This window comes from Cucurbita maxima, unplaced genomic scaffold, assembly GCF_002738345.1.
Source record: "Cucurbita maxima cultivar Rimu unplaced genomic scaffold, Cmax_1.0 Cma_Scf00029, whole genome shotgun sequence".
Lineage (NCBI taxonomy): Eukaryota > Viridiplantae > Streptophyta > Magnoliopsida > Cucurbitales > Cucurbitaceae > Cucurbita > Cucurbita maxima.
The window spans coordinates 2020225-2042204 of record NW_019272045.1 but is presented as its reverse complement, the minus strand read 5'-3'; the positions used below and the strand labels follow the sequence as shown (position 1 = coordinate 2042204).

The window sequence follows — 21980 nt, the reverse complement described above, 5'->3', positions numbered from 1 at the left end:
TAAAAAAACATAAGTAAAATATATTTCACCACGACCTTTCACTGACTTGTTCCATGTCATATTCGCGATATTCTTTCTTTTGACATGATTGAGTATAAAAATAATTGATAAACATTAAAAAAAAATTATAGGTTTTTGATACTTTGCACTTAATGGGCCTTGACGGAACATTTGTACTTATCTTGAAACATAGCGTACATATTTCTAGGCTTAACTGGTCTAGGTATGCAATTAGCTGAATTTTGTCAAACTAGCTAAGATATCAATGTGGGTTAGTCATAAATGACTTCATCAATGCTAGAGGTAGCTGATAAATGTCTTGTAATAGCTCAAGCTCATCGCTAGTAGATATTGTTCACTTTAGCTCATTGTGTATCGTCGTCAGCTTCATAGTTTTAAAATGTGTCGACTAGGGAGAGGTTTACACACTCTTATGAGAAATGTTTTGTTCCCGTCTCTAACTAAGGTGGGATCTCACAGGTCTTGAGTATCATCATAGTAGCTATCATAACATAGTGCCTGCCTACTAAGATACGTATGTGGGTTAGCGGTAAATGACTATAGCACTACTAAAAAAGATTAATAACACTCTAGATTTTTGACCTAGTAAACGTGGGGGAGTGACCATGTGCCCATACCAACTAGAATATATATGTGCACTAACCCTAAATGACTACGTTGCTACTAGAGGTAATTGGTAACCCTCTAGAATACCATCATTGTATCATCATAACACATAGGCACATAACCGTGACATAGGAGGCAAAAAACCGTTGGTTGATGTCATGAATAACAACATAATCATGTCTAAGCTTTGCATAGTAAGTGTTATATTTTGGTTCATACATAGTTAATTCATGTCCGCTATTTACTAGACGCGACTTCATAGCTGAATCTCTATATAGTACTATATTCATAATCGTGAGCCAACTACTTTGATACCCACATAGACCATTGCCTTTAAAACAAGGTCACTCGCTCAATACCCATCCTAGATAAGTTCATCGTTTGAGATGAGTCTATACGTTTATTCTATGGTTTCAAAAGGGGAATAGAGTTTTGATTTTGGTCAAATGATGATCGTTCATGGTTTTTGGGAATTGACTATAAGCGTATGGGTTGATTCCATGTGTTTATTATGGTCGAGCTAGTATGACAACATGTCCGGTAGATTACATTAAAATATTAAATTTTAAAAATTAATAATTTTTATGCTAATTTCCTAAATTAGAATCTCTCGTTGATCTTTGAATAATGTTTCAGCATCATAAAACTTGTCAGAAAAATATTCTTTAATTTAAAAAGAATATTGAAAGGCTGACAAGTTCATGTTTTTTTTTTTTTTTTTTTAAAGAGTTTATAAATAATAAATATAGAATTTAGACCCTATAATTTTAGGTATTTGAATTATAATCTATAATCCCCTAGAATTCTATAGAAGCGGATTACGAGGGTTTTATCAATGCATAAAAACTATTTATGAAATTTTATCTACTCTATCTTATTTGATCTCGAAGGCAGATATGATAGTTCTAATAATTATCTTATTTCTTTATTTTAGGACGGTGACAAGAGGGGATAAATGTTATGCCATGAGAGAAAAATTTAAATTAAAAAATAAAATAAAATTTTGACATTTATGAAGCTCAAAGCTCGAGAGGATAGTCTTGTGTGTAAGCATAACATTTTTGGTCGAACCCGTCCAACCCAACTAAGAAGAACCAAATCTGACAAACACATCTTTTTCCTTCTGTGAGAGTATTCCGAGTAGTGGGTACCTCGCCAAATCTCGACTCGTCTACTCGGGTCTTGTATGAATATGTAGGAAGCATGCTCTTAGATGTGTGTAGGGGTTATGTCTTGTGTCGCGAGAATAGATTCCTTATCAAGTCAGACACACTTGTGTGAATTTGATAACGGCTACAGAGGAGAAAGAACCCGACTAGGGATAGGCGTAAACTTGTAAGAAAGAACCCTACTCGAGCAAGATGGGTTGATTTTGAAATCTCAATATTTTAATCATATTTTAAATCAATCAATTAAACTTTATAAATCTATATACAAATTTTATTTTATTAAATTATCGTTGAGAGATATGAGTTTTATTTATAGGGGGGAAAAGGAAAATATTTTTAGGAGTAGGGGTAGAGTGAAAAGTAAAAATAAATTGAAGGACTAAAAAGAAAAGTTTAATTAATTAAGTTAATAAAAGGACATATTCCAGCCAACTTGGTCCTTTTTCCCCAACTCGATGTAGATATGCTATAAAAATATTGTCACATCATACTTTATAATATATATATATATATATATATTCCATTTATCAACTTGGTCCTTTTTCTTAGTACGTGGAATAATTTTTTTAATATCATTTTTAATATAAATAATTTTATGTCGGGATGGACCGATACCACGTTCATGAGTGATCTTGGCAATAGAACGGTTAAAAAAATGCTTTAAAAAAATTAATGTCTCTATCTATACTATACTGTTAAGGTGTATTTTTTAAGTGGTTCAGTCATAAAAAATTTTAAAGTTAAAATGTGAGATCTCATATCTGTTGGAGATGAGAATGAAACATTCGTTATAAGGGTGTGAAAACCTCTCTCTAGTAGACGCATTTTAAAACCGTGAGACTCATGGTGATATGCAATGGGTTATAGTGGACAATATCTATTAGTTGTGGGTTTGAGCTGTTACATAAAACATGTTAGGCTTGAGCAATTTTATATTGGGCGACCTCCTAAAAAATACAAAGCACATTAAAAGAACCCGTGTTAGTCTATAGGCTCTTAGTACGTCAAGTACGTAACACAGTTATATCGTAGGAGATGTAAGAGAGTGTTTAGACCATCAAGTATCGAATCTAGATTCAAAGTTCTGGGCATGAAGCGTTTAACTTTATTGCTTAGCCTTCAAATTTATACCGTATGTTCCTATGACAAAGACTGTTTTTTAAAGATATTATCAAAACTATAGAAATGGTTTATGCTGTTTTATCAAACACTACATGAGTCAAATTTGTAACTAAACAAATGAACACCAACATGATCAAACACAATCGATATGCACTAAACTCAATCCGTTAAATATCGATACCTTTCCCGACAAATCGTAAGTCGGAATCATCATCCCGAGAGTTCTAATATCGGAAACCCTAGAATCGAAAATGCATTAATGTTGGAGGCACGTGAGTAGATAAAAAGGAAAGACAAAATTGGAATTTTGAGTACACAAATCAAAAAATAGAGAGAAACCCTAACCACCCATCATGTTCCCACACATGGGAGCATCACCTTTTTCCCTTTCATTTATTGATTTGACTCCACTTTGCCCTTTTTCCTCTCAACCTTTCTTCTTTGCTATCATCATTTTTTTCGACCTAATTTCGTTTAATAACTACTTTTTTCGAGAGTAAAGATATTCGATTGAAATATTACTCGACTTAGCACATCGAGAATAGCTAGAGTTTAATGTTATAGTTATTTAATGCAAAGTTCGAGAATGTGACTGTAATAGTTTGGGTGGAATATTTCTGATCTAAGAGACTGGGAAAGGAGGGAGAAGAGTGTAATAGCTAGGGTTTAATGTTGTAATTACTCAACTTGTAGCTTGAGAATGGGACTGTAATGGCTCGGGTGGAATATCTTCGATCCAAGAGACCGGGAAAGGAGGGAGAAGAGTGTAATAGCTAGGGTTTATTGTAATTACTCAACTTACAGCTTGAGAATGAAATTGTAATGGCTCGGGTGGAATATCTTCAATCCAAGAGACCGAGACAGGAGGGAAAATAATGTAATAGCTAGGGTTAATGTTATAATTACTCAACTTAGAGTTTGAGAATGGGATTGTAACGGCACGGGTGAAATATCTCTGATTCACGAGGCCAAAAAAGAAGAGAAAGAGTGTAATAGCTAGGGTTTAATGATATAATTTCTCAACTTTGAGTTCGAGAATGCGACTGTAACGGCTCGGGTGCAATATCTCCAACCCAATAGATCGGGAAAGGAGGAAAAAAGGTGTAATGACTAGGGTTTAATGTTATAGTTACTCAACTTAGAGTTTGAGAATGTGACTGTAACGACTCAGGTGAAATATCTCCGATCTAAGAGACCAGTAAAGGAAGGAAAAGAGTGTAATAGCTAGGGTTTAATATTATAGTTATTTAATGTAAAGTTTGAAAATGTGACTGTAACGGCTCGGGTGGAATATCTCTTATCCAAGAGACTAGGAAAGGAGGGAGAAGTGTAATAGATAAGGCTTAACGTTGTAATTACTCAACTTACAGCTTGAGAATGAGACTATAATGGCTCGAGTGGAATATCTTTGATTCAAGAGACTGTGTGTTAAGGATATTTAGCAATAAATTATAGTTTACCATATATATTATATTTTATATTTTATTATAAGGCAAATATCTAATATTTGCCTTATTATCATACGTATCTTTCCATTTATTGTTATTTCCATTTATTACTATTTCCATATCCTTGTAATTTATTTGATTATAAATAAGATAACTTTCACACCATTTAGGTGTGGTGGATTAATCAAACATTCACACTGTGAAAGGAGGGAAAAGAATGTAATAGCTAGGGTTAATGTTTAATTACTCAACTTAGAGTTTGAGAATGAGATTGTAACGGCATTGGTGAAATATCTCTGATTCAGGGGCCGAAAAAGGAGAGAAAAGAGTGTAATAGCTAGGGTTTAGTGATATAATTTATCAACTTAGAGTTTGAGAATGCAACTGGAACGGTTCGAGTGCAATATCTCCAATCCAAGAGATCGGGAGAGGAGGAAAAATGGTGTAATGACTAGGGTTTAATGTTATAGTTACTCAACTTAGAGTTTGAGAATGTGACTGTAACGGCTCGGGTGAAATATCTCCGATTTAAGAGATCGGTAAAGGAAGGAAAAAAGTGTAATAGCTAGGGTTTAAGATTATAATTACTCAACATAGAGTTTGAGAATGAGACAATAACGGCTCGAGTAAAATATCTCCAATTCAAAATATCGGAAAAGGAGGAAAAAGGGTGTAATAGCTAAGGTTTAATGGTATAACTAGTCAACTGAAAGTTCGAGAATGCAACTACATCCGCTCGGGTGAAATATAACCGGTCGAAGACGTCGGAAAAGGAAAGAAAAAGGGTATGATAGCTAGGGTTAGAGAGACAAAAGGTAAGAGTTTGGGATTGGTGACCCACACCCACAAAACACACAAGAAAAAGGGTATTGGGGAATGTGTGGGTTTGTTTGAACTTTGAGGATAAGTTTTAAGAGAGGTTTTTGTGAGAGGGACCAATGGTGGACAGAAGGAAATGGACTGGACAACACCATCAACCACGCCCATGTGACTATCTTCCTCTCGGGTCCCGACACCCCTCTCCCATTTCATACCCGACCATCATCGTTTTTAAAACTTTGATTAATGTGTCTAATAGATCCTTAAACCTTAAATAGGACATCATTTCCAACATGTTTTGTTCTCATTTATCTTATGAAAATTCTCAAGAGGTTACCAAACATAAGATTGCTCCAAGTAAATCAGTGTGAATCGGGATAGGGATTCCCCATGGGATGTCACGGAGAATGAAAATTCTCAAGAGGTCACTAAACAAAGGATTGCTCCAAGTAAATCAGTTTGGGAATCGGGATAGGGATTCCCCACGAGATGTCATGGAGATCTGGTTGAGCAGGGCATAGAATAGTTCGCAACTCTCCACAATGGAATGATATTGTCCACTTTAAGCATAAGTTCTCATGACTTTATTTTTTGTTTCCCCAAAAGGCCTCGTACCGATAGAGATGTGCATTCCTTACTTATAAACCCATGATCAACCTCTTAATTAGTCGGACTCATTTCCCAACAATCCTCAACAAAAATCTCTTCCTGCTCTCTTCTCATTCTCTATTCAAACATGAATTTTCTCTTTGGTTCGAGACTATCTTACTGGTCAAACAAACACCTATGCATAATATTTTTGTTGTATGAGGAATCCTCCGGTCATGTTTTGGGAATGAATTGGTAATCACTTCGACAAAGTCATAACTAATGTTAGGAGCCTTTAGAATTTCAGAAACATACAACCAAACTCTCAACAATCAGATCTATAAACCATTTTAAGTGTAATCACTAGAGGTTTACATGAACTAGAATCATTCCATATTGGGAGTATGAATTTTAAGTGTCGGCTAGAAGATGAATCCAGACACGCTTCTTATTGGGGAGAAGAACGAAACACCCCTTATCTAGCAGATGCATTTTTTAAGGCTTCGAAAGAAAGTCCAAAAAGAAAAATCCAAAAAAATAATATCCGCTGAGAATGAGTTGAGCAAGAAAGAACATCACAGAGGAAAAATGTTACAAATGTTACAAGAAGCTTCTCTGTTGGGAACAGCAGCAACCCCTTAGCCCATCTGGTTGCGTCAATAAAGTTAAAATTTGCATACACATTCAAACAAACTTTTGATTTTCGCTTTCATTATCGCTCACGTGACACCTTTCCCTTGCTCTGTGAGGGAAAAAAGTGGCATCTTTGGCCACAAACAAAGCCAAAACGGCTGCCCCAAAGCCCCTTTTCTCTCAGCTCTGCTACCTCCCTCATAATGCATTTTCTGTTTGTGTAATTTGCAGAAGCTCTGCTACCTTCCTCTGTCACTATCACCGTCCAAACCCCCTCTCCCTTCCCTCTCTGTTTCAAAACCCCAAAGAAGAAGAGAAGAAAATCAGCCGTTTCTTTGAAAACCCATCATTCATTTCTCTCTAATGCAACAGCACCTGATGCAGATGCAGCCCATGATGGCAGCTTATTATCCCAACAACGTCACTACTGATCATATTCAACAGGTTCTTCTTCTTTTTCTTCCTTTTTTTTTTCACTTTTTCCATCTGGGTTTTCCTTGTTCTTCATGTTTTTTAATCTCTTTCATGTGGGTTTTCCTTGTTTTTCATGTTTGAGATGATTCATAACAGGTTCTTCTTCTTCTTCTTCCAATGTTTTGATTTCTTTCATGTGGGTTTTCCTTGTTTTTTATGTTAGAGATGATTCATAGTATGTTCTTCTTCTTCTTCCTCCATTTTTTATGATCTCTTTCATGTGGGTTTTCCTTGTTTTTCATGTTAGAAATGATTCATAACAGGTTCTTCTTCTTCTTCTTCCATTGTTTTGATCTCTTTCATGTGGGTTTTCCTTGTTCTTCATGTTAGAGATGATTCATAACTTGTTTTTCATTGTTTTTAATCTCTTTTATGTGGGTTTTCCTTGTTCTTCATGTTAAAGATGATTCATAAGAATGTCTTGCTTCCTTTATCCTATTGGGTTTAATTGTGTTGCCTATTTCACGTGCTCTTGTCTCTATTGACTGATTTTAATATCTAATACCAAAAGGTGAGACCAGTCCATCAATGGCTTTTCTCTTGTTTATTTCCATCTCTTTTCCTGATTAAGTATTTGTTTCCTTATTGGTCAAAGCTTAATTACTTTTTGTCTTTCAATTCCATGATTGATTTCTGAACCCTTTTGGCCTTAATCTTAATGGGAAAAGGAATCAGAACTGGTTGGATGGTGCATTTTTTCCCCTTTTCTTCTCTCTCTCTGTTCATCAAGTGGACCAAAAAGTGGCTCATGAAACTGTTGAGAGCTTGAGCTTTTGAGGACTATAAGGTTAATTTAAGGTTTTGGATTTTATGTTCTTTCATGTTCGTCTAAACTTGTTGTAAATGAATGTACCATATAGAAGTTCTTAACTAAGATTTATGTTTTTGGAAAAAGGGATTCTTTAGAAAGAAAATAATAGCTTTTCTTTGGGACTATGAATGTGATATCAGCTTCATTAATTACTAGAAATCTTGATTCAAATTGTTTGTGAGATTCCACATCGGTTGGGGAGGAGAACCAAAGACTCTTTATAAGGGTATGAAAACCTCTCCCAAGCAAACACGTATTAAAATCCATGAGGAAAGTTCAAAAGAAAAAACCCAAAGAGGACAATATTTGCTAGTCGTGGGCTTGGGCCGTTACAAATGGTATCAGAGTTAGACACGGGGCGATGTGCCAGCAAGGAGGCTGTTCCCCGAAAGGGGTTAGACACGAGGCGGTGTGTTAGTAAGGACGCTGGCCCCGAATGGGGGTGGATTTGGTGGGGGTCCCACATCGATTGGAGAAAGAAATGAGTGCCAGCGAGGACGTTGGACTCTGAAGGGGGGTGGGATTGTAAGATCCCACCTCGGTTGGGGAGGAGGGGTGGAAAAAAAAACGTTTTGGCCGTTACATTATTCTTTTAGTTTATAAACTTCTTTGATGAGGTTTCTTAAGAAAATTATTCATGAATTTTGGCCGGAATTCATATAATCTCACTGGAATTGACCAAGATTCAAGTGATTTTTTGGTATTTTTTAACAGTTTTGTGATGAACTATAATGAGGATAATGTTAAAACAGTCTACATCAGTAAAAAGTGTTTATAATGGAAGACAGAAGAGCTTGAATAGTGATTGGTCAACCATGAAACAGTATTATAGGTTGCCGTCTGGTTCTGTCTGTGTTTCAGCTCATGTTTTTTAAGGTTTATGATGTCTTATTTGATCATCTATGTTGCAGTATCTGGACGAGAACAAGTCGCTGATATTGAAGATTGTTGAGAGCCAAAACTCGGGAAAATTGAATGAATGTGCAGAGTAAGTATATTATGGTAGAATCATGGTGATAAATGTGAATTTTCTTTTTCGGTTTCATCAATTTGGTTCGTATGATGAAGAAACAGGGTAAGTATATCAAGCTTTCCCTTCTGGCTTCCCCCAAGGTTTTAAAACGCATCTGCTTGGAAGAGGTTTTCTCACCCTTATAAGGAATGCTTCGTTCCGATGTGGGATCTCACAATCCACGCTCCAGGAGCCCAGCGTCCTCGTTGACATACCGCTCGGTGTCTAGCTTTGATATATTTGCAATAGCTCAAGCCCACAACTAGCAGATATTGTTCTCTTTAGGTTTTCCGTTCTAAGCTTTCCCTCGATGTTTTAAAACGTGTCTATAGGGAGAGGTTTCCACACTCTTATAAGAAATGTTTCGTTCTCCTCTCCAACCGATGTGGATTTCTTCCCTTGGAGGCTTAGCGTCCTCGCTTGCACACCACCTAGTGTCTGGCTATGCACACCGTTCAGAATCTGGCTATGATACCATTTGTTGCCCAAACTCACTGCTAGTAGATATTGTTCTCTTTGGACTTTTTCTTTAGTGCTTCCAAGATTTTAAAACACGTTTGCTAGTGAGAGGTTCCCACACGCTTATAAGAAATGTTTAGTTTCCCTCTACAATGTGACATCTCACAATCCACTCCCTTTGGGGGCCCAGCATCCTAGATGGCACACCGCCTAGTGTTTGGTTCTGATACCATTTGTAACAGCTCAAACCCACCGGTAGCCGATATTGTCCTCTTTGGACTTTCCCTTCTGGGCTTTTGGGCTTCTTCTCAATGTTTTAGAATGTGTCTGCTAGGGAGAAATTTTTATACCCTTATACGAAATGCTTCGTTCTCTTTTCTAACTAATATGGAATCTCATACATATATGACAATCATGTATTGAAAAGTTGATCGAGAGTCAAAACTAACCCTAATATTGCTTAAATATTGCTTAAACAATGTTTTGAGGCTGAAAACGAAGGTGTTGAAGAACAAAAGTAATTCTGATATCTTTTCCTGTGCAGGAATCAAGCAAGGCTACAGAGGAACCTCATGTACCTGGCTGCCATTGCTGATTCTCAACCTCAACCTTCTGCCATGCATGCCCAGGTATGAACATAGTTAGCCGTGTTTTGTTTGGCTGATGATCATTTGGGGAGGTTTTGTCTAACTTTAAGTCGGTTACAAATTTAGCAGCTTGAATCTTGGACTTTAGAATGTAATATGTAATATTGTCCGCTTTGGCGCGTTATGTATTTCCGTCAACCTCACGATTTTAGAACGTGTCTAGCTGACGGCTATACGTAACGGGCTAAAATAGACAATATCTGCTAATGGTGGGCTTGAGCTGTTCCAAATGGTGTGAGAGCTAGACACCGGATGGTGTGCCAGTGATTACGTTGGCCCCCAATGGGGGTGGATTGTGAGATCCCATTTCGGTTGGAGAGAAGAACAAACGAAGCATTGCTTATGAACTTTTCCTTATCAAATGCGTTTTAAAGCCTTGAGGGGAAGCTTAGAAGGGAAGCCCAAAGAGGACAATATCTGCTAGCGGTGGGTTTGAGCTGTTCCAAATGGTATTAGAGCCAGACACAAGGCGGTGTGTCAGCGAGGATGTTAGGCCTCCAATGGGGGTGGATTGTGAGATTCCACATCGGTTGGAGAGAGGAACAAATGAAGCATTCCTAATGAACTTTTTCTTGACAAACGCGTTTTAAAGCCTTGAGGGGAATCTCATAAGGGAAAGCCCAAAGTGGACAATATCTGCGAGTGTTGAGTTTGAGCTGTTCCAAATGGTATTAGAGCCAGACACACAGGGTGGTATGTCAGCAAGGACGTTGGGCCCCTAAGGAGGGTGGATTTGCGAGATCCTACATTGACTCGAGAGGGGAACGAAACATTCATTCTAAGGGTGTGGAAACCTCTCTCTAGCATACGCGTTTTAAAGCCATGAGGCTGGCGATAGTACGGAATGGGCCAAAGCGGGCTTGGGATGTTCGTATATGTCAAAAAGTAAATTGAATTGAGATGAATCCAACATGTTTTGGTTTTGCCATGTTCTCTCCAGTACTCTTCTAGTGGCCTAATCCAACCAGGAGGACATTACATTCAACACCAACAAGCTCAGCAAATGACACCACAATCACTGATGGCTGCTCGGTCCTCCATGTTGTACACCCAACAGCCATTTTCTAGCCTACAGCAGCAAGCTTTACACAGCCAACTCGGGATGAGCTCCGGAGGTGGCATAGGATTCAACATGCTGCAAAACGATGCCGCCAATGCCGGAGGCAACGGAGGAGCACTTGGAGGAGGAGGATTCCCAGATTTCAGCCACAATGCTGCAGCTGATAGCTTGCACCGCAGCCTAGCTGGTGGGAGCAAGCAAGATATGGGAGGAACCGGGTCAGGCGAGGGACGTGGAGGGAGCTCCGGGAGCCATGGCGGAGATGGAGGTGAGACTCTCTACTTGAAATCAGCTGATGATGGTAACTGAAAGTATGAGAATAAAGTCGATAGAAATTAGGATGACAAAAGAAGAGAAGAAACCTTCTTACTGAAGAAGCACTTGCTTTATCTTATGAGTAAACAATGGTGTGAGGATTTGATCTTTGGTGTTCTTTTTCCAAGTTAAGGTATTTGTTTGTAGTGTATTATGTAAATTTTCTTCTCTTTCTTTTGTGCGTATGAGAAGTGGATGAACGAACGAATTGATATCATATTTGAATGAGAGTGATTCTAATCGAGACTATCTCGAGGAACAATTTTATGAAGCAATTTAAAATCAGAAAGAAATGAAGTTGTCATCTATATGAATGAATTAGTCTAATTATGTAACAAACTCAATCTCATCCGATTTTCTTTCAATGTTTTTAAATCGCGTATGATAGAAAGATTTCTACACCCTTATAAAAAATACTCTTTCTCCTCCAAAATCAATGTGGGATCTTACAATCCACTCCCTTTGAAGCCCAACACTGCCTTATGTCCACCCCCTTTGGGGTTCAACTTTCTCACTGGCACATCACCTAGTGTCTGGCTTTGATATCCTTTGTAACAACCTAATCTCACCGCTAGTGGATATTGTTCTATTTTAGGTTTTCCCTTTTAGGCATATTGTTCTGTTTGGAGCTTAATCATTTAGTCCCATGACTTCAAAATTTTTTTAAAAAACATGCAAGTGAGACAATGCTAAAAATAACTCGGGTGCCTATATATGGAGATAATTTTACACTTAGAAATAGTTAAACACACCCCCAGATCCCACTCTCGTGTGTGCTCGCCCCCGCACACCTCCCGTGTGCGCTCCCCCCGCTCATCTCCGGCACGCACCCCCCACACACCCACCAATAAGTAAGTAATATGGTCATGTTGCAAGAGATGCATTGAAATACTGAAGTCACACAAACTATGTATATCAAACTCGTTACAACAATCCTCTCGAGATAAAAATTCACAAAAAAAAAAAAAAAAAGCATTTTTTTTTTATTTTTTAAATTCCTTGGGATTCAAGGAACAAACAATGGTCAAAATTTGGCTAATCCAATCACATCATGAGCCTCAAACTATGGAACAAAAAAACAAATAATTAACAAAATAAAATAAGAACAATAAGAACTTTGTATGAAGAAGAACTATACATAAGCTTCAAATTCCATTCCCCCATGAGATTCAAGGCCTCAAAGAAGGATCTTGCTTCTGGGTTCCGTTAACCATGGAAGCCGCCGCAAACCCATCAAAGTTCATGCCGGGAAAGGCAGAGGAACCGCCGCCGCCGCCGGCTTCGTCTTCCACCTCGCTCAACGTACAGCGTCCACGGCCAAGCCCGGGAATAAACGAACAGGGATTCCTATCGGAAGGAGGCACCGAACCTCGTAGCATCCTGTCCGACACTGGTCGCCACCGCTCTCCGGTCAAGACCCTGGCCGCCGATACGTGGAAAATACAGAGAAAAATGAAAACAAACGCCGCTGCCGCCGTCTTCATAACAGAAAAATGCATAGAATTGAAATGGGTTTAGGCAATGAATTTGGAGTGAGAGGAACAAAATATTTATAAGGAAAAAGGAAATTAAAAATGAAATGGGTTTTGGTCGGAGTTGACTGATACAATCCGCGGGTAGTTGGGTTTGAAAGTTGAATAACGAAAACGATGAAAAATTCAACGGCACTAAAAAATATGATATGTGAATTTTAATTTGGATTTTTATGAGATAATGCATAGTTAATCAAACGATTGTTTTAATGGGTCAACTTTCTTGGTGTGCACGGGTTCGGTTGAAAAGTATCGAGTTGTTGAGCTTGTGACTCAAATTACCCGAACAGAGTGTTGGGATATGAAGCCTAATGCCTATTTACTGGTACAATGGTAGATATTTCGTAAACATCTGACAATGGTACAATGGTGAAGATGAAAATTGAAAAGTTTGATGGATTCGATTTTAGTTTTTTGAATATCAAGTTGAAGATTGTCTGTACCAGAAAGGTCTTCACAAACCCCTGTTGGGGGTGAAGCCGGATACTATGACCACGGAGTATTGGAAGCTCAAGGATCGTCAGGTCTTAGGGTTGATCCTATTGACGCTGTCCAGAAATGTGGCATTTAACATCATCAAGGAGAAGATAACGTCAGATTTGTTGAAGGCAATGTCGAATATGTACGAAAAACTGTTGGCTATGAATAAGGTGTATTTGATGTGGAGGTTGTTCAATTTACAAATGTTTGAAGGTGGGTCTATTGCTGATCATATAAATGAGTTCAATATGATTGTAAGTCAACTGAGTTCGGTGGAAATTAATTTCGATGATGAAATTAAAACATTGATTTTGATGTCATTTTTATCCAAGTCGTGGGATACTGTTGTTGCTGCAACCAGCAATTCACTAGGATCTGATAAATTGAAGTTCGATGAAATTCGAGATGTAGTTCTCAGCGAAAGTATTCCCAAACAGAAAATCGGAGATTCATCAGGTCAATCTCTCAGTGTTCATCGAAGGGGAATAAGTAAATCAAAGGGCCCAAATAATAGGCGATCAAAATCAAAGAACCGGGAAAAATCTCCAAACAAATCAAACGTAAAGTGTTGGAGTTGTAGAGTAAAATGTCACTTTCGGGCAGATTGTACAAAGAGGAAGCATAATCACAAATCAGAAGATGACGATGATTCTATACATTTAGTAGAAGACATTGGGATGCTCTAATCCTTAGTATAGACAATCCGATTGAATCCTGAATTTTAGATTCAGGTGCATCGCTTCATTCATCTCCAAACAACCATTCATCTCCAAACAAAGAGTTGTTTCGAAATTTCAAGTCTAGAAGTTTCGTGAAGGTGTATTTTGTTGACAACAAAGATTTGGAGATTGAAGGAAAACGGGATGTTTGCATAAAAACTCCGGCAGGAAATCAGTAGACATTAAAGGATGTTAGATATATTTCCGGTCTCAAGAAGAACTTGATCTCTATTGGTCAATTGGATAACACACTTTATGCAACAGAGTTTGGGAAAAGTTCGTGAAAGATTGTGAAGGGTGCTATGGTGGTAGCATGTGGCACAAAATCTGGAACTTTATAGCAGGGTGTATGAACATGACTGCTGTTGCTAAGAGTGTTTCCAATTCAAGTCTATGGCACAATAGACTTGGACATATGAGCGTTAAAGGAATAAAGATGCTGGCTATGAAGGAGTTTTGAAAGGTCTAAAATCTGTTGATATGAGTTCTTGTGAGAACTGCACTATGAGCAAGCTGAAATGAGTTAACTTCACAAAGACTGTTAGAGAATTGAAGAAAAGTTTCGGTACAATGAAGCAAGTGGGAGTTGAGGTTGAGTTGCTGAAAGATTCATCTAGTGATTTTAGAGTGGATACTCAAGAAACTCCTGATACTATTGTTAAGGAACCAGAAGCGGAGCAAGTGACACTAAGCAGGTGTTGAAAATATCATCTAGATCTATTAGAGTATCAGATAAGTATACCTTCTTTATCGGTTGGTGTCTGATGAAGGGGAAAGAGAGCCCCTTGATGAGGCCCTAAAGTTGGAGGATACAATTAAGTGGGAGAAAGTCATGAATGATGGGATGTCCAGGCTTCAAAAATGCGTTGCTCTTTCATTTCTTGAGGCCGAGTACGTGGCAATAGCTGAAGCTGGAAATGAGATGATATGAATGACATACTATCTAGAAGAATTAGGCAAGAAGCAGCGCGAGAAGATTTTTCAGGTAGATAGTTAGAGTGTTATGCAGTTGGTGAGAAACCCGATCTATCATTCAAAGACAAAACACAGAAGGCGAAACCATTTCACTTGGAGGTTAGTGAGAGACGGTGATGTGTTTGGAGGAGATAGAGGGTACAAAGAATCAATCAAACATGTTGTGTTGATGTTGGAACATTGAGAATGAAATGATTGGTTGACTCGATCGAGATTGTTGGGATATGAAGTCTATGCCTATTTACAGTAAAGATCTGGTACAAATATGTTTGATAAATATTTCGAAAATATATGGTAGATCTGTGGTAAATATTTGGTATCTATATTTAGTAAGCTGAAACCATATATATACCGGTCCCAAACCTATTTTCTTCCTAATACATACATGAGGGTATCAATAAAACCTTTAGTCAATATTCCTCCTTGAATTTTCTCTCTCATGTTATTTGTGTTCATCTTGATCGAGTGTGTGCGTTATTGAGCGATCATAACACAGGGTTCACAACTCAACTCAACCCTTTATTTTCGGGATGAGTTGGGTTGGATTGTCGAGTTATTTATCTTTTAATTATTGAAAAAACAATCTACTTTGACTCGAATTTCCCGGACAGGGTTCACAACTCAACTCAGCCTTCTATTTTCGGGTTGAGTTGGTTGGATTTTCGAGTTATTCATTTTCTAATTATTGAAAAAACAATCTACTTAGTTGCAATATGTGTCACACTATTAACTAAAATCTCATAAAATTTAATATCGAACATTTATAAGTTACAATACATTACTAATATTTGTTAGAAACGTCAAACATTCTTAACCTTCGTACAAATTTTAAAAGTAGAGTTGGGTTGGAAACCTATAATTGAGTAGGTCAGGTCCGACCAAGAAAGTTTTAACTTGTGAGCCAAACAAAATACAAAGTTTACGGATATTTATACGCCTACGTATATACCTATACATACACATTAAAGGTTGAACAACATATATAAATAAAATATAGATATGAAAAGGGTGATGATCAAAGGTGGAAAAGCTAGTGGGTTGTTAGGTTTGATTAGCAACTTTTTATTGTACCTTTTTGAACCGCCTAGCTTCTTCGTCTAAATAATAAAACATTCAACAACTATGTATATCAAAATCAAAGCAACTTTAAAGTGAAAATTCGAGATTTCCTTTGAACGTGGTTCTTCCGAGTAAATTCATACTCATTTATGAAGTAGAATTGTTCTAAGTTAAACACGATTAATTATGTACTTCTTCATTCAAATGTCTATATACTGAAACGATAACAAACCGAATTTATTTGATGCTAACTTCATCTGATTTGTTTGATTCCCACGGATGAATACGATTAGCATGAAATAAGGGAATACGGTTAGCATGAAATAAGGAATTCTCTCAAACGTAATTTGTAAATGGATCTCAACACCATTAGTTGGTTTTATTACAAGTATTCGATCTTAAAATTATTCGAATCATCTAATGGTTATTAGGGACGATCTTGATACTATAGCCAAAACCATGAATAGAGAGAAATGAAAGCTTTTATGAATCTATACGTGAGATCCCACATCAGTTGGGGAGGAGAATGAAACATTCTTTTTAAAGGTGTGAAAACCTCTCCCTAGCAAACACATTTTAAAAACTTTGAGAGAAAATCCAAAAGAGGACATATAAATGGTATCAGAGCCAGACACCAGGTGATGTGCCATTAAGGAGGCTGAGCCCCGAGGGGGTGTGCCAGCGAAGACACTAGGTCCCTAAAAGGGGCGGATTGTGAGATCTCACATTGGTTGAGGAGAAGAACGAAACATTCTTTATAAGTGTGGAAACCTCTCCCTAGCAGAGACGTTTTAGAAACATTGATGGGAAGCCCGAAAGGGAAAGCCCAAAGAGGACAATATCTGCTAGAGGTGGGCTTGATCCATTACAAATCATATCAGAGCTAGACACCGGATGATTTGTCAGCAAGGAGGCTGAGCCCCGAAGGGGGTGGTCACGAGAGGGTGTGCAGCGAGGATGTTGGGTCCCTAAGGGGGGCGGATTATGAAATCTCACATCAGTTGGAGGAGAACGAAACATTCTTTATAAAAGTTTGGAAACCTCTCCCTAGCAGACACATTTTTAAAACCTTGAGGAGACACCCGAAAGAAAAAACCCAAAGAGAACATTATCTGCTTTAGACTGTTACACTATATCTAATGGTTAATAAGGACAATCCCGACATTGCAACCAAAACTACGAACAAAGAGAAATGAAAAGTCTTTTCGAATCTATATCTAATGGTTCGTAAGAACAATCCCGAGATTGCAGCCAAAACCGCTTTTCATTAATGATATATATAGATCATCATCCAATACAATGATGAAAATAATTGTTACAACATTCACACAAGACCATCTCCTTTTTTACATTAAATTCACTCAATCCACTCCATAAATGGAAGAACAAACTCATAATAAATAAGTCTTGACTTCAAATTATTAGTAGGGAGGTAAGAGTTCAAATATCCTAAAAGTGACAGTTTCTACACCAAAAGAGTTAAAAATCCTTTGTAAATTCTTCGTACCTTTGGTGAAAACAAGCTCCAAGCTCCAAGCTACTGTACAGTTGCCCGAAATCTTGATCGGTTCGTGTCGCCTTTCTCCCCTGTACATAACTGGTAGAAAACCGAGTTCGTGAATATAAAAATGGTATAGCAGAATGAAAGAACGAGCTTTGTAAGCAGACTTCGAGTCAAGAAACTCACAGTTTTGAATGGTTTCTTTGAAGCGTATCTATCACCAGGACGTCCTTTCAACTTCTTATCCCGACTTTTCGTAGTTCTCGTAAATGGGAAGCGATCTCTTGAACAAACCGAAGCCCGTCTTCTCCTTTCCGGAGTGAATTGATTGTATGCTCAAGGAAATTCTTGTCAGCTTCAAGCATTTCCATTCTTTTGTTAAGATTAGCCATCTCACTTCTTAGAGAGGTGAAATCCGCCATTCCCATGGCCAGCACAGAGTTCCTATCGACACAATCAAGTTCACCGCTTTCTTTATCGAACGTAGGACGAGCAAGCGAGGGAAGATGATCGTCCACATGTTTTGGCTCATTGCTGAAAAGATCTATCTTGACCCCATTGTTTGAAAACAAATGAAGCTTATTCTCCAGCTTCTCAAGACATTGCATGATGCCAAGCTTTTCGTCCTCGAACTCCAACAAAAACTTGTTGTTCGTGCTGCCTTCGTTTCCAACTTTCTCGTGGATATTGGGTTTACCTGCAACGGAATTGTCGTAACCGGTTGTTCCAATCTGGTTCGACTCTAAATGAACGACCCCGATATCTCTTTCCTTCACATCAGACGTCTCCACTAGATTATCTATTGTATATGCGTTCGGGAAGTTCATCCGATAAAACTCGAGTTCGGCTTCGAAATCTTGCATCTTTTTGTCCTTCTCTGTAATGAGATCATTTGCTTTCTGCAGGGCATCATCATCATATTCACTTTGTTCTTCCATCATCCTTATACACTGCAATGCTTCCATGTGAAGACTTGCCTTCTCCTCTTGCAACCTTGTAATCATGGCCATTGCTTGATTTGCAGCAATAGCAGATGCACTTCTTTCTTCCTCCAATTCCTTGTATAACGAATTCATAAGCTTCTTATCGTACTCGATTTTTCGTTTCAACTGTTCAACCATGTTTTCGCCTTCGATTTCACTGATCTCACCGACATTGAATGCATCTAGAGATTCTAAACTGAACTCGTTTCTTTCAAGTGAAAACCTTCTCTGTAGTATCTGAATCCCAGCGGCGCTCGAGACATCTAAGCTCCTCGGCTCATCACCATATACAGACATCCTCGGACTCATATCCCGTGATTGGTCATTCATTCGATTAAATGAGAGTTGTGTCAAGAGAAGCTTCAGATCTTCAGTCTCTTTTGAAGATTCCTTCCCGATCCATTGTTGCGAAAGCCTGCCCGACATTTGTCTTAATCCTCGAGCGCCTAAAGCTAGCTTATAAGCATCACCGAGCTCCAATACATTTGGTGCCATCTGAACAGCCTCACTCGAAACGGATTGCGCTTCTGAAGGTGCTTCAGATGTCACTTTTTTCGCCAAAATACCTGTCTTCTCGGTTTCCTTGCATTTCGTCTCGTATTCTTCGCCTCTAGTAACATCTACAATGTTTATAAGAACATACATCAGTGATAATCACAAAGAGTTTCATCTGGTTGCATTGACAAGACCGAGAGGTCGCAGCCTATTCTCGTATTCCTACTGCATAATATATGTCGAATAGCATTTACCCTTAGGAAACGGAAGACGACGACGACGACAACAACAACAAAGCTCGAGTTTTTTTCTTATCATTTTGTGTGGTGTCCTAGAACTAGAAATGAGTGGAGAAAATAACTCACAGCTTTCTTCTAAAGCTTTAACAGAGGTTGCTATTGTGTTTGAAGAAGGAACCACGTTATCAAGGGCAAGGAGACCAGTTGATGAAGAGAAAACCGCATTATTTTCGACGTGCTTTGGAGTCAATTCATCCAAACCATGCCCGATCAAGACATCGCATTCTACAGGAGGCAGTGTATCGGTTAACAAGACCAATGGTTCAGGCGTCAAAGCTGGCTCCACTAGCTTTGTCGTGGTTAAATCACTGGCCACCGAAATGAAGTTAGCCTCCATACGAACACCTTGATTGGCATCGTCCTTAGAAGTGCATCCAATTCCATCAGATTCTGTGTCTGAAGTGATCTTTAGCTCTCTGCATTGAACATGAGGTAATGGATTTCGAGAAACAGAACTCGACAAGGGAACATTGAGATCCTCCGTCTCCAATCCGCTCGATCTGGTCTGAATTAACGTTTGAACGAACCCTCTTGGAACATACGGCACCTTACAACACGAGCAAAGTCTTTGGCTGGCAGGATGAGGATCCTCCCTCAGTTTACCAACCAATAATCTATAAGTCTCAGAATTTGACTTACTGATTGTTGCAAATGAACAGAGGCAGCTATTACACATTTCATTAACATTAACAAGTTTGTTGTGAGCATGACAAAGCACCAAAGATGAAATCTCCAGCTTATGTTTGCCACAAATCAATTTCCAAAGGTACCCCTTCTTCTCCGAGCCAAAAACATGATCGAGTCTCGAACATAGCAGGCACGGGGTGCACAATTTCCAAAGGCGAGCAAATTTTGTGATGAAGAATGAGAATATCGAATCCACAAACAGCATAAATATCAGCATCCATTCAGAAACAGCATACAACAAAGACGTAACAGGACTTTTTTGAGCACACGCTTTAGGAGATGACGTTCCCATTACAGCCAACGTCCCAACAAAACTAAGTTCACGGGATGAATTAACCGTCTCGTGTGCATAAACTTCACCCCTCCAAAGCAGTCGAAAAGGTAACTCAACAAATCATCAACTGTGGAGAGACAGAAGTTACGACACTGATTAATACTAAGTGTAGAAAAAGAAACAGCAAGTTTATGAAGAAAACAACCCGTCTCCTCGGATTCAGACCGCCTAAACAACAACCAGGTTTAGGAAGATCAAAAAGATTCAAACACAAACAGTTTGGCTTTGATGATAGAAAAGAATTCTTGAACAAACCATGAGAAGAACAAATTGAATCAGAGGCAGATCATGTAAGTTCAAAAGAATTGAAGAACACCCAATATCAAGATTTTTGGTAACAAAAGGGAAAGGGAAAAACCATTAAATTGAGGAAGAGATCTATCAATGGAGTCAACTCAATCCATAAATTCAAAAGCCTACACAGTCGATGAAACAAACTAAACCCACCACTAGCAGATATTGTCTTCTTTCGGCTTTCCCTTCCAGATTTTTCCTTAAGGTTTTAAAACGCATCTACTAGGGAGAGATTTCTACACCTTTATAAGAAATGCTTTGTTCTTCTCTCCAACTAACGTGGGATCTCACAACCCACCTTCCTTGGGAGCCCAGCATCATCGCCGGCACACCGTTCAGTGTCTGGCTCTGATACCATTTGTAACAACTCAAGTCCACCGCTAACCAATATTGTCCTCCTCTTTGGGCTTCCCCTTTCCTCAAGATTTTAAAACGCGTTTACAAGGGAGAGGTTTTTCACACCTTTATAAGGAATGCTTTGTTCCTCTCTCCAACCAACGTGGGATCTCACAACCCACCCCCCTTGGGAGCCCAGCGTCATCACTAGCACACCGTTTAGTGTTTGGCTCTAATACCATTTGTAACAACCCAAGCCTATCGCTAATAGATATTGTCCTCTTTGGGCTTTCTCTCACGAGCTTCCCCTCAAGGTCTTAAAACGAACATGTGTACCCGGCAGAGGTTTCCACACCTTTAATAAGGAATACTTTGTTCCTCTCTTCAACCAACGTGGGATCTCACAATCAAGTTACCATAAAAACATGAAATCTATTGTAGAACATCAATCAATAGCTACAAATACAGAAATCCAAGCTCTTCTAAAGTCTCGTTAGAGATCATAACGCATCCAGAGCATCATAAAACAAATGATCAAAGCAAAACCCAGCAGATCAAAAGAGAAAAGACGGGAAAAATCATGAAAAAGACAAGCATAGCACAAACCCAACAAAGAAGAACATAAGAACAGAACAAAAAGCACAACGATCAGAACCCAAATTCCAAACCAAGAACAGCAACAAAACAAAACAAAAATCAGATTCAGAGAAGGAAAAGTACCCGTAGGCAGGAAATCCCGTTGATCGCAAGGGAAGCCAGCTATGAATCGAAGGAAAAAGAGATGCAAAGTGAGAACAAAACCCAGAAAGAGATTAAATGTAGAATGATCAAAGAAAAGGCCCACCAAAAAGGTTGAACAATCCAACCAATTGGGGACTCAAAAATTCACATTGTGTTTTAGGGTATTAAAGAAAATGGAAGAGAAGGAAGGGAACGAGGTTGGAAATGGACGTGCACGCCGACCAGGAAAAAGGGTCGGCTGCAGATTAAAGGGGGAAAAATTGACCGAAACTTATTCCCTCCTGGAAATGAAATCGAAATCCAAAATTAATTTCTTGTTTTTGGCCTCTCCCAACAACACCACGCAGATTCAGGCCAAATT

General features: G+C 38.5%; 2 protein-coding genes and 1 long non-coding RNA gene across 3 annotated transcripts in view; 2 read left to right on the top strand and 1 right to left on the bottom strand.

Annotated features, from left to right (window-relative positions):
• LOC111465762 overlaps window positions 1–20921 on the top strand; it is a 27397-nt gene extending 6476 nt beyond the window's left edge. The window contains exon 3 of the long non-coding RNA XR_002714279.1: window positions 20882–20921. This is a non-coding gene — a long non-coding RNA (uncharacterized LOC111465762). The remainder of the gene's footprint in view (window positions 1–20881) is intronic.
• LOC111465656 (GRF1-interacting factor 1-like) lies at window positions 6553–11400 on the top strand. Its single transcript, XM_023110145.1, has 5 exons — window positions 6553–6850; window positions 8603–8679; window positions 9707–9791; window positions 10750–11204; window positions 11261–11400. Exons 1-4 carry the CDS (start codon window positions 6770–6772, stop codon window positions 11176–11178), a joined length of 672 nt encoding a protein of 223 aa, XP_022965913.1. The 5' UTR covers window positions 6553–6769; the 3' UTR covers window positions 11179–11204; window positions 11261–11400.
• LOC111465444 (myosin-binding protein 1-like) lies at window positions 17195–21980 on the bottom strand. Its single transcript, XM_023109825.1, has 4 exons — window positions 21599–21980; window positions 19294–20315; window positions 17637–19053; window positions 17195–17546 (listed from the first exon to the last, which is right to left on the bottom strand). The coding sequence occupies exons 2-3, from the start codon at window positions 20204–20206 to the stop codon at window positions 17684–17686; spliced, it is 2283 nt and encodes a 760-aa protein (XP_022965593.1). The 5' UTR covers window positions 20207–20315; window positions 21599–21980; the 3' UTR covers window positions 17195–17546; window positions 17637–17683.

Bases quoted from the DNA above. Each gene is read 5' to 3' on its own strand.
- LOC111465656 (XM_023110145.1), top strand. From the start codon at position 6,770: ATGCAACAGCACCTGATGCAGATGCAGCCCATGATGGCAGCTTATTAT. The intron at 8,680-9,706 runs GTAAGTATATTA...TTTCCTGTGCAG, and splicing joins AAATTGAATGAATGTGCAGA to GAATCAAGCAAGGCTACAGA. The intron at 9,792-10,749 runs GTATGAACATAG...TGTTCTCTCCAG, and splicing joins CTTCTGCCATGCATGCCCAG to TACTCTTCTAGTGGCCTAAT.
- LOC111465444 (XM_023109825.1), bottom strand. From the start codon at position 20,206: ATGGGAACGTCATCTCCTAAAGCGTGTGCTCAAAAAAGTCCTGTTACG. The intron at 19,054-19,293 runs GTGAGTTATTTT...TAAACATTGTAG, and splicing joins TAAAGCTTTAGAAGAAAGCT to ATGTTACTAGAGGCGAAGAA.